Source organism: Osmia bicornis, chromosome 11, assembly GCF_907164935.1.
Source record: "Osmia bicornis bicornis chromosome 11, iOsmBic2.1, whole genome shotgun sequence".
NCBI lineage: Eukaryota > Metazoa > Arthropoda > Insecta > Hymenoptera > Megachilidae > Osmia > Osmia bicornis.
Window position 1 is genome coordinate 4,514,147 of NC_060226.1, and position 13,046 is coordinate 4,527,192.

The following is a 13,046-nucleotide window of genomic DNA, read 5'->3' on the forward strand; positions in this document are numbered from 1 at the left end:
TTCCTTCTTTTCTCTTGCTATCACCCATATAGTGGTGACCAGAGGAATGCATTTCCACGATTTGGTAATCGCCTTACCGTGCCACCGACCGACGTTACTGCCTTATCTTGTAGCAACCGTGAGATAGAGGGAAAATGGTAGAAAGAAAGAGCATAGAGAAACAGTTTTTTTAATTGAATATTTTATTGATCGTTGTTTTAATACATCTTAAGGTACATATTGTAATTCGCGGTGTTAGACGCGAAGAACAAAAGCGTGGCCGATCAATGGAGCAGAAGAAGTAGAGGAAGAAAGGCGAAAACGAGAATGCGAGCCGCAGTAACAGTCGCGGGTCTGTTTAGCATAAAAATGGCCAATTATCCGGCTAACAAGGCAACCGAGCGACGGGAAAGCGTGGAGAAACGCGGAGCTGGCTGGTGCTAACTCCGTTTACACCGCCTCGCCTCTTGAAGAAGATTAGTTAGCGTAAATGCCGTCGGTCGTAGCATTTTTATCCCTGATTACCGTTTCTCGTCGCGCTAATCTCGTTACCTTGACATTCGAAAACTTGACTTCGCCGTCTCCTCTCGTTCCGTCACCTTTCTTCCGCGCCGAGGACGGAAACGTCGCGTCGCATCGGTCGAAACATCGGTCCTCCGCGTTCGAAGGACACGCGACAATGCGAACATGATTTTCCATCGGGCTTGAATGCCATCCTAATTCTTCGAGGAATAATCCAAGAGCGCAAGTTTCTTTGCCCTCACGTTTACCGGCGTTTCCTGGTTTCCGGTGTTGTCGTAGCGTTTCCATAAGTTCGTATTCCTACGCTGACTTTACCTGTCAATTTATTAATTTTCAAAGGTGACGAGTGAAAACTTGAAATTTCGAAATGATAATTACAGTCGCGACACGTTGAATTCCCAAACGGAGAGTAATATCAGCGCGTAATTTCTTTGGAATCCGCTTATGCCAGCCGCGAAAACTATAAAGCAGGAACACATGTCGACGTAACTGGCGGGTCGAGGCTGGTGGTTAGGGATGTTGGTTAACCAGGCTGAAGAGGGAGGCAGCCGAAAGCTAGAGGCGGATGTCGCGCCGGGGCAAAGTTAAATTAAATCACGAGCGAAGGCAGCTAATATTGTAGTTTATCTGGCGGGACATTAGCGGGGTGAAATATGTGCCTCCTTCGCCCGAACTTAAAATCAAGATCCACCGAAGTTCGGTGCTCGTTCTCTCTTGGTCGGCCGCGTGCCTCCTTCCTGCTAAGTCGCGCATGAAAATACTAATTATTATACCGATTATTAATACGAAAAGTTCTTGTGCCCGCGATGTTAAGCTTCGCGGAACGACGCCAACGAGGCTGAGTTTCTTGAGAGACGCAGGCATCCGGATTACGCTTATACTCGGCTAAACGAGGAAAACTGAATCCCCTGCATCCCTCCACCCACCTCCTACGAGCTGCATCCACGTATACGTGATAAAATGAAAATATAACCGATGTACAGGGGATTCAACGAGGTTGGGATCAATAATCAGCTACTGGACTAATCGAGACCTAATCTTCCAATAGAGGAGGATAATAATTATACAATATGTATATTTTTCGTTTGCTTATTGTATCTTTCTGAATCTTCTATTCTTTTACGAAAATAGATAGGTAAAAAGATGATCCCTTATATGAATTCATTCAGGCTTATGCCAAAGTAGCTTTTTGATTCTTCACCAGATCCTTCATAAAATTATCGTTCCCCGTGAATCTGGTATAACTACAAAAAATAAGAAACAAATAGTTAATACGAAAGAAAAGCAAATAAAATGATTTTAAGAAGTACTCACATTCTTGTATATTTTTCTTTTTCAGGTCCGGACAGAGATGGATGAGTGGACCCGATGGAATCTATCAGATGTCGTTGGGTGACTTTAAAATCTGTCACCGTGATCTTCCCATCCTGAAATTCAACCATCAAAAGGCATTAATTACCGCGTTAAGGTAGAAACACACCGTGAATCTACCTATAGACATTATCGCTTATCAGTGAGACGCGTTCCACTCGAAACGCGTCGCGCTCAGGAAACTCGCTCGCTAATTAGACGTACAGTTTGGATATTCGTATTCTTCCGGTAGGTAAGTGCCGACGCAACTTTGTTCCCCCCCACGTAGGGAGTTAATTAATGGAGCCGTCTCCCCCTTACACAGGCGACAACCCTTCTACACCTACCACCTAAATATCACCGTATCTTAATAATTTTTTTTTACATTTCTATTCTACTTATTCTGACACTTCGCTATAGAATGCTACCACCTAATTACCTTCCCAAGGTAAAGTTATCTGATAACCACCCCGACAAACGTCGAAGAAAAGATATGGATGGTATAAGAGACCGATGGATACAGGACGCGACTTCAAGGTGGGAGCAGGGTGTCTCTGCCTTTCGATTTTACAGGACCGCTGCAGGCCCTAAACCGTGTATCATTATAACGCATAAGATAATAACCCCCTCGACGTTCAGCGAGGCGTAGGCCAGGATGAAGTGGAGCGAGATGGGGGATGGCTTGTGCTCTCGGCATCGTGCGCTAATAAACCTGGTCTACGTTTCCTCAGTTATATCGCACCGTACCTAACCCACCTAGCTACCTCGACGCCACTCTATATACATAACCGGGATGTACACCTAACGATATTATCATCATTACGCACTATCTTACTTTGGAAGCCTCCCTACAAACGATTCTCCAGCCGAGTCGCGCTAAAATGCTTTTCATTATTGCAGCAAGGAGATACGACAGGATTCGCGACAAAACCAGACGATCGTTAGAAACAGAGAAACCATTTCTGGTCCTGTTTTGTTCAACGTTCGTTTCTCTAGCTCTGTCCAAACGTCCATGTATCGTAAAGTATTCGTTTGAATGTGTTTCATTTGAAATTATTTTTCAAACAAACATGCATACTCACGGTGAGATTCTCAGCAGCCTCTTCGAAAGCTGATAATTTAGCCTGCGTGATAACAGCGTTCAAATCCGCGCCAGTGAACTGTGAACTAAGTATAGCCAGTTCTTTCAAATCCAATTCTACCGTGTCTATCTTCTGGGCCTTGCAAAGTGCTGCTAAAATCTCCTCTCTATCTGCCTACATAATTATTTTAAAAAACCATGTACCTAATTATCTTGCGATCAATTTCATATAAGAAATTGAATAGTGGATAAAGAAAAAATGAACCTCATCTGGTAATGGACAATACAATGCTTTGTCAAGACGTCCAGGCCTCAGCAAAGCTGGGTCCAATAAATCCGGTCTCGAAGAAGCAGCCACGATCGCAACACCTTCTCTGTCCTCCACTCCATCCATTTGCGTTAACAATTGATTCACTACTCTATCTGTCACACCGGTACTATCGTGACCTCGTCTAAAATTGAATAGAACAAAGGCATAGTAATCGAAGAATACTATCAGCTAATGATTCATTTACCTGGGTGCAAGACTATCGAATTCGTCAAAGAACAAGACACACGGTTTTGCACGAAGAGCCCTGTAAATAGTCCATCCTGTATATTGAATATCTGCATGTTTAATCGTCAAATCTTATTACCTTTCGAACATGTTCCTAACTGACTCCTCGCTGGCACCTATGTATTTTGATAATAATTCTGGACCCTGAAACAAAGATTAAAATTTCTTAAGGAAGACAATTCAATCCTCAGAAACTTACCGATATCAATGTCAAGTTGTGCAAATTAAGAATGAAATATCCTGATTAATACCTACCTTGACGCTAATTAAATTCACGCCACACTCGTTGGCGATCGCTTTGGCTAGCATTGTCTTTCCGGTACCAGGCATACCGTACAATAAAACACCATTTTGGAGTTTGATTGGAGCATTCTTGAACACTTCAGGATATTTCAACGGCCACTGGAGAATCTCCACGAGGGACTTCTTCACCTCAGCCAGACCACCAATGTCCGACCAAAGGTGACCCGCTCCTTTGTACAGTTGTATGCCTCGCAAAGACATCGGTGTGGAATTCTTCAACGCATTCGACATGTCTTCTTCTGCGATAACGACAGGAGGCTTGGAGCCTTCCTCTTCACCTGGAAAATCAACGTTTCATGAAATCTTGTTACCAGCGTAAGTTTCTTTATCGATACTATTTATTATAGATTTATAGAAGTTCTAAGGTTTCGGTTACTTAACATTTTATTTATCTATTTCGAAAGTTTTTAACGAATGGTTAACAGAGATTTCATTACCGTGACGAACCCAAGCAACATACGTGGCTTTCTTAGCAAGATCCACGAGATCTTGAACCATCCATCCCTCGGTCTTGTTTCCATAGTAATCCCAATTCACGTCTTCTCCTGGCACGTACCACTTGTCCCGCAGCATTAATTGCAAAATATCGATTCTATCCGTCTGATTAGAAAGGACAAATTACAGGATAAGCAGAAATTCCACAATAATGTTAATACTACTGCTTGTTGATTAACATCATAATTTCTTGATAGTTCTATTTACAAGCTAGTTTTTCAAATTACACTTACAAATTTAGTTGATCAAATACCTTTTCGAGATTCGGAAGGGACAAAATAGTTCTGAAGAAATGACACCCTCTTGCTGGCCTTAGTTTCTGACCTATCCTATTGATACCTGCACAGGTAGCAATCACCGACACGTAATAAGTTTCCTGATACTGTGTCACCGTGTTAATCAGCATATCCGTGATTCTATAAAATGAAAAGTGCCATTTGTTTTTATGAAAGCACCAAGAAAATCGAAGAAGTAAGTACCTCGCAGCATTCATAGCGTCCGGAGTATTCTCTTCGTCATTTGCTGATGCAACTGTGATAGATTCTATATCGTCCAGAAATAATACAGAAGGTTGATAATAGACACACTCGTTGAGTGCAACTGTTAAAATTTTCTGCCACATTTCAGCCTTTTTTCCTGAAGAAAAATTCATCAATTACCGATAGAAATGAAAGAATAATTCGACAAAAACTACCTTTTAACGATCTGCAATCAATCATGTGAGTGTGCACAAAATACGGCGGACTTTCCAGATATTCCATAAGTACTTTGCAGACGGTAGTTTTACCGGAACCAACTACCCCGGAAATTAAAATATTTTCTCGATCATATTCAAAGCCCAATCGCGTCCGCAGACCGAGACTGAGATCCAGAGTGAGTTGACACTCCGTCAAAACGTTGCTTAAATATCTGAAACGAAGAAACGTTTTGCCATAGTTCGACAATCTACTCATAGTCTTACACCCAAAAAATTACCGTGTGAAAATTTTCTCCAGACTAGAATGTTCTTGATCCAACCCTGAAGGTATCCTTAAATGACTCTCCTCGTTCACAGTTCTCGTGTGAACTTTCATTTTCTTCAAATCAGTCGCATCGATTGCAGCATACGTGCAATCCTCCGGTGAAATTTTTAAAACGCAACAATTACCATCCACAAAGAGAACAGCGCAAGAATTGATGAACAATTTCTCAGGATTCGAGTGTGTCTCAACGTAATTCCGAAAACTGTCTATGGACACCGAGTTCTTCCAGGAGTACAGCTCGATGGAAGAGGGTACAGTGTTCTGGGACTCTTCCACCAGGTACAAGCTTATCTTTGACCCTGTTTTAAGATTCAAACCGATCCTCAAACTATCCGAGACATAAACGCTCGTGTGGAGGAAATTAACATTAAAATGATCCTTGTTATGTGATCCATCGAATAGGTCCTCCAGGATGAATAGTCTCACTGTTAATTCGGTGGACAATTGCGGGACAGGAGAGTCCAGCTTGCTGAGAAAATTAGTGCTGGTCACATTCGCATACTGTTTGTCCTCTGCGATCTTCTTCACGCGACAAATTGCAAAATTGCCTGAAAATTTTGGCGCCTGGTTCCTTGGGACAAACACGTGATAGGGACAATCAGCAGTTACATTGAAAGGATTATTTTTTGTAGGGTTCAACTTTGGCATAGGGTGAACTCGGTAAATCATAAGTTTCTTTCTGTTGCGAAAACTTTGCAAAAGTTTTCGATTTCTTTCCATTTCATTCTCTTGCGATTTGGACGTGACTCGCTCGCTAGAAAATGGTAACAATCTTCTGAAACCAGTGAGCAGACTATTCGTGACGCTATTTTGTTTGCTCAGGTCACTTGAAGATTCTGATTTAGCGTTTGCCACTGTGTCACCCACGTGGATCTCTGAGAATTGTTCCAGCTTTCCACACTTATAATTTGGTTCTAAAGATTCTTTGGGAAAAGAAAATTTTTCAAGGCATTATGACGGAGTACTTTAGTCACATTTTAATTACATTTCATTACTTTTTATTAGTAATATTAAGAATTCTTGGGTTCAGTGGAAGAAGAATTGTTATACTTGCCTACAATTAATGTTACGGAAGAAAATTTCGACACCCACGCAATAATTGGTTGCTCTTTGGCCACTACGCGAATTTGATTAAGCAGCGTGGATTGCACCTTTTCCATTTGTAATTCCTTCGAAAAAGACCATTATTTTGATTTACAAAAAATTCCAAGGAATTTAGCAAATACACATCCTTTTATTATAGAATTTTATTACAACCCACCAGAATCTCTCTGTCGTTCGCGGTGCGAGGTGCGACGTTGATTTTTGTTAAGAATGGCACATCTTTTATCGAAGACACAAAGACTTCGTCACCTTCATTGATGTTTAAACTTCTAGCAAAGGATGTACCCAGGCATAGAGTTTCATTGTTGTTCGGTCTTGCATTACAAGACACGTAATACGTTTTATCCTTGTGCAATATTTCAATTACATTTTCCTATAATTTATCAAACCTTTTAACAAATTGTTCAGAAGCCCTAGAGAAGCCTACCATGTTCAGTGTTGCATGTAAGGTAAAATAGATGCGTTACCTTTTCGACCATCTAATAATAATATAGAGTACTTTTTTATTTACATAAGGTAAAGTAGTTTTCATACATGAAATTATCGACGAAATTTCGAAAAATCGTTAGGCTCCGATTCAGGCCAAATTTTTAAAATAAGCTTCATTTTGCAAAAGGAACTATCTACGAAAATAGTTTTTGGCGGCTCGAAAAAAATTTGTTTACCATTTTTATGTAATTCCCTACCTTGCCGACACACAAGTGTTGTGTTGCGGAATAACACAACACTTTTACAGGAAAACTCAGTCGGTCAAATTCTGAGCAGCATATCAGATTTTCTCACTATTGTGTGTATAATACGTGTTTCACAATATAGTTATTTCTAGTTGTTTAGGAAATTATACAACACCAACCTTAGTTTCCAATTTGCGTAGCCAGGTGTCCGGCAAATAGGCAAAGCAATTGTTCACTGTTATATATTTAATCAGAAAACGTTCACTTTGCATTCTCGTTCACTCATAAAACTCAAAAACCAATGAAACCGAAAGTTAGAAGACGATAAGAACGACGCACATGCACGAAGAGAACATATGATAAATATTCGGTACGTGACAACTTTTCACAAGATAAAATCAAAAATAATTGTTCGATTAGGTTAACGAACACTGACAAACTGAAATATGTTTTCGTAATTTTTTATTGTTATATGATTGATCATTTAATCTTCTAACTTGAATTTTAAACGTGTTTGCGTTTTACTTGGAACTGAACGACTACATAAATGCAGGTCAAAGGTTAATTGTTTGTTAGAAACATTTAGTTCGCGGTGTTCACGTGAAACTTATTTACAGTATGCTAATTATGTTCAACAAGTTAAGGCATATATAAATAATTTCTTAAACCAAATATTATAGTAATTGTTTGAACAAATATACAAGTAATTGTACAATTACAGAATAAATACTTTCTCTATCTACGAGTTAAATACGTTAGATTTATTAACATTGATTCTGTTACTAGCTTAAAAGTGAGTAAGATTAGTCCTGTAAATGACACATGTTGAATATTGAACATTTACATACATGAAATAAAGGTTTTAAGATTCAGAGAAATGATAAACCATTAATTGCATGAAATATAAAAAAGTTGATGCGTTTTGAATAAATGAAGCACTCAGTCGATTGTATATTTTATCGATAGGTGGCGGTCACGGGTGTTTCCATGCTTCCGATTGGTTGTCCTATATTGAAGTGGACCAATCACAGGAAGCGCCAACAGTAACTGTGATATTTTGAACAACGTCAACTTCAGTTGCTCTGGTGAAACGAATGGATGCTACGGCGACGTACTAGGGGCTTAAGAATTTCATAAATGAGAGATACCATCGCACCGGAGCATATCAGATAATAATTCATACCGTCAGGTAAATCGTAATAACTCATTTAGTACTGAAAAAGCAACATTTTATATAAATATTCAGTCACCCTACCATATGTGTTAGTTAATGTTTTGACTTGTTTTCGCGATCGCTTGTCTTTGCAATAGTTACGAAAAATTTATATTTGCTACTTATTTTATTGCTTTTTCCTCTTGCAGTCTTATACCTAAAGGTTAGATCAAAATTTCCAAATTATTAAATTGCTATCCCCACATTTCGTCTAATATGTTCCTGTGTTACGTTCCCGCGTTTTTATCCCTGTGAATGCAATGTTCCAAGAATCAAGTCAATAACCAGAATTCGTGTAGGAAAAACGTGGGTGAATTTCTCGATTTCTAACAGAAAGTGACTTCAATTTGACAACTAATTAATCAAAAATTAAATAAATTATTACAAAATTACATTAAATATCGAAAAAATCAAAAAAGTTTCCTTAAATGTTAATTATAAAATATCGTGTTGCTCATCCACGTATACGGAACATACCGTTCCTAAAATTGTATATTTTCTTACAAAATATCCATTTCATCGTATACGAAAATTTTCGTAGCTTTTATTGTGAAATTAATTTTTAAAAGTTATACATATTTTTATAAATAATCAATCATTTTTGTTCCTCTATAATTGTAACTAGTAATATGCATATGTGTATAGAGTAGAATAAAATTATCATGTAACATTAATAACATTACTCAAAACTAACAATTTAAATCTAATAAATATTCTCGCTTATACAGGGATAGGGCAGATCTTTTAATTTGTTTATGAGAATGGCACCATCTAAAATTTCAAATGCACAAAATAAACAAAGTAGTACTAACATAACAAATGCAAGAAAAAGAGTAACAAGAAGTCAGAATGCTGTGCTACATAATGTTCTACTTAAACCACCTGTTCTTGGAAAAGATCCATGTATCAAAAGAAAAGCAGAGGCATCCCCACCAAAGGAAAAAACCACAAAAAGATCTGCACTAGGAAACATCACTAATGTATGTCTCTCAAGTACTCTTATTTCTTGTTTGAGCTCTTTTTATTAGGATTCTAATACAATATAAAATAATAGGCTATTGGAAAGACATTGGGAACACATCAACAAGAACCAAAGAAAACTGTTAAGAAAGCTACCAGTACTCAAGTAAAACCTTTCACTCAGACAAGTTCTGTTAGAACGCTTGAAAAAGTTGTGACTAAACCTGAAATAATACCTCCAAAACCAAAGCCAGTGCCACCCCGTGTAAAATCAGTGAAAAAAGATGACAAGAAAACTGAAGTAGCTAGTACAATTATAAATGTTAGACATAGTTTAGACTTAGAAAAATCAGAGGACAGTTCTTTGTATGTAAGTGCATTAGAAGATGTGGGTGATGACACTTCAAAGAAATCTAGAAGAAGCAATATTCAGGTAAATGATCTTTGCAGCATGGTTTATTATGTCTATACACTTACATTAAATTTTTTAATATTCATATAAATTTTGTTTACAGCCTGAAAATAGTGAAAATTCTGAAAAGTCTGAAAAAGAAAGTGAAACAACTGTACCTCAAGTACCTGCACAAACTGAAAAAAAATCAATAGCAGCATGTTTAGATGCTGTTCCTGAGAGAAACTTACCTGAAGGAGTTCAATGGGATTTTGATGTAGAGAATTGGTTAGATCCATTTCAGGTTTCACACTATGCCATGGATATCTTTAATTATTTGAAAGATAGAGAACGCTTATTTCCCATTGGAGATTATATGGATAAACAAGTGTGCCTATCCCGGTGGATGAGAGCATTATTAGTTGATTGGATGGTAGAGGTTCAAGAGTCCTTTGAACTGAACCATGAAACTTTGTACTTGGCTGTGAAATTAGTTGATTTGTACCTTACAAAAGTAACAGTTGGAAAAGAAACATTGCAATTGTTAGGTGCTGCAAGTCTTTTCATAGCGAGTAAATACGACGTAAGTATTAATTATTCGTATATAATTATATTAATGAATAAAAATATATTTTTTACTGAATTTTATTATAAATGTTATAGGAAAGAATACCTCCAATGGTTGAAGATTTTTTGTATATATGTGACGGTGCTTACACACAAAGAGAATTAATTAGAATGGAAATGAGTGTTTTAAAAGTAATTGATTTTGATCTTGGTATACCTCTTTCCTATAGGTTTCTAAGACGATACGCTAGGGTAAGTTTCGTTAATAACCGAATTTGGTTTAATTATTTCGAAGTCTATGATTATAATAATTATATTGCTTGTGAACAGTGTGCAAAAGTGTCGATGCCAACTTTAACCCTAGCCAGATATATTTTGGAATACTCGCTGATGGACTATTCTACAATAATGTTCAGTGATAGTAAAATGGCTGCAGCTGCACTTCTAGTTGCATTACAGATGAAAGATCTAGGAGGATGGACTCCGACTCTAGAATATTATAGTAGTTATAAAGTTGAAGACATAAAAGACATTGCTAATCTCTTAAACCAAGGATTACATCGAAAACATAAGGAAGCCTTAACCACGGTCCGCAACAAATACAGTCACAAGTAAGTTTCTAAATATGTTTTTAAATTTCATATATTATTTCATATGTTTTTAAATATATAAAAGAGTATTTGAAATAACCTCAAAATTTTTTTAATATTTTTTTTTCTATATTTTAGGATATTCTTTGAAGTAGCGAAGCTGCCATTAAAAGATACTTTAGATATATAAATAGCTTAAAAAAAACTGTAGGTAATAAAAGCTGAGGTTGACAATAATATGCAGGATTGCCTCATTATTGTTAGATAGCCTGTAATGAAATTCATAAAAAATTAAGATGATCACTGAGCAATGACATGCAAATCAAAATGACCTTATTTAATTTGCGTAATAATAAAATTGAAGCGAAATAGAATTCAAATTATTAATTAATCAAAAACTTTAAAAATTTAAACGACTGTGAAATTTAATTTAATTTTTATACATATCCAATATGACCGGCACATGCCATAATTTCTCTTTTTAGTTTTTTTTTTTTTGTATTTATACACTTAGTATCTCTATATTATTCTACAATCTCAGTATTTGTAAGTTATTTTAATTTTTGTTGAGAAATTTATTTTAGCGCCACGCTTTTATACACCATAAAAATTCAGATAAAAGAAATTAATATTTCCAAAATCATTTTAATGCATGGAAGGTTGAAGTAAATCTTTTATTTTTTTTTTTCTTCATTTTATATATGTAATATTATTATACAATACCTTATCATAGATTGGATTGGTACGTATATACATGTATGATTAGACGGGAAATTATGCGGCATTTGTGTTTTAACAAGCCGTATAGGAAGTGTGGCGTATTGTTATGCATTGTTGTTACACTTTATAGACTGATAACAAATTGTATGCTTCTAAGGTAGTTACATAATAATTACCGAACTTATAGTAAATCTCTTTAATCATTGCTCAGCATAAAATTAAGAATAAAATTTTCTTCGTTTACAAGCGAAACAATTGAAAAATTAATTTATATGTCGACAAATTGCATGAAAAATGATAATTTAAGTATATACATAATTTATAGAGAAAGTAATTTCTCGTTAGTTGCCATTCTAAATGAAATTACATAGTATTAATTACATACATAATGTGAGTCTAGAAAACAGATCTATTGTTTTTTGTAACTTTATATTGTCATAGTTATTAGTTATTTTTATTAATAAATATGACATTTTTTTCTACAAAATACCACCTGTGATATAAATGTATTTAAAACTTTGGTATAATGAAATGCATCAAAATTTTCTCACGTACACAATCTTTATGCAATTTGTATACTAGAAAATATTTAGGCTAGTTCTTCAAAAAATATATGTCAGATTGAGAAAGTAGTTGTACATACTGACCACAATCATCAATGTGTACATATTTCTAAAGATTACTAGGGCAAACTTAGAACGATTTCTTTATAGTTTACCATATGAATAAGGATACCATAGAATTTTAAGAATTATTGAAATTAGGTGGTGTATATAATATCATTATAATATATTTTTTTACTGACAGTGAATGTACTATCACTTATTATTTTGTAAGATGTGTGTATGTGAACTATTGTAAACAAAGTGTAATTTAATAAAATCAAATAATGATTTTTAATTTTTTATAGATACAATTTTTTCGTGCATTTTTTTGTAAGAAAATAAAAGAACACTAAAGCTTTTAAAACATTTTATTATAAACTTCGATCAAGTTAACAACTTTTATACATAATGCATACTTTCAATTATGATAATAACCAGGTACAGCATTTATGACTATTTCTTTTAATATAACGATAGTATTTATATAAACCAGTTTACTCAAAATGTTATTGCCATTTTACATTCTATCCTTAAAACGTGCAATAACTTGTATATTAATTTTCTTATATTATTTACATTAAAGTCTATTAAATTAAGATTCACTAAATATTAGAAAAGTAAAAATAATATTTCAGTTTCTTTATATAGTATAATATCATTTACATGGTTTTTAATACAAAAATAACTTTTAATTATTTGCAAATAAATTATAATAGATTATATCTATATTCGTTGGTAGGAGTGTACGTAATATTAAATAGTTACGTAATAGAGAGAAATAAATATATAAGAAATACTTTAAAAATAAAATTATAATTATTTTAAATATCACATTTTTCAGTCTTTACTACGTCTCATTCGTACATAATTACATTAAATAAATTTTCATTTTTATAAAATGCTATACTTAAAAA

At 35.3% G+C, this 13,046-nt stretch overlaps 2 protein-coding genes across 2 annotated transcripts; one reads left to right on the forward strand and one right to left on the reverse strand.

Moving 5' to 3' along the window:
• Positions 1-274: 274 nt before the first annotated feature.
• On the reverse strand, positions 275-7,976 carry LOC114872412 (peroxisome biogenesis factor 1). The gene is made up of 15 exons (XM_029179568.2): positions 7,266-7,976; positions 6,570-6,785; positions 6,363-6,477; positions 5,262-6,231; positions 4,981-5,195; positions 4,766-4,922; positions 4,540-4,702; positions 4,229-4,391; positions 3,744-4,069; positions 3,568-3,632; positions 3,448-3,507; positions 3,198-3,384; positions 2,934-3,107; positions 1,816-1,928; positions 275-1,745 (listed from the first exon to the last, which is right to left on the reverse strand). The coding sequence occupies exons 1-15, from the start codon at positions 7,356-7,358 to the stop codon at positions 1,673-1,675; spliced, it is 3,090 nt and encodes a 1,029-aa protein (XP_029035401.2). The 5' UTR covers positions 7,359-7,976; the 3' UTR covers positions 275-1,672.
• On the forward strand, positions 7,369-12,427 carry LOC114872413 (G2/mitotic-specific cyclin-B3). The gene is made up of 8 exons (XM_029179569.2): positions 7,369-7,456; positions 8,053-8,275; positions 9,028-9,279; positions 9,354-9,692; positions 9,775-10,233; positions 10,314-10,469; positions 10,548-10,828; positions 10,946-12,427. Exons 3-8 carry the CDS (start codon positions 9,055-9,057, stop codon positions 10,995-10,997), a joined length of 1,512 nt encoding a protein of 503 aa, XP_029035402.1. The 5' UTR covers positions 7,369-7,456; positions 8,053-8,275; positions 9,028-9,054; the 3' UTR covers positions 10,998-12,427.
• Positions 12,428-13,046: the final 619 nt, after the last annotated feature.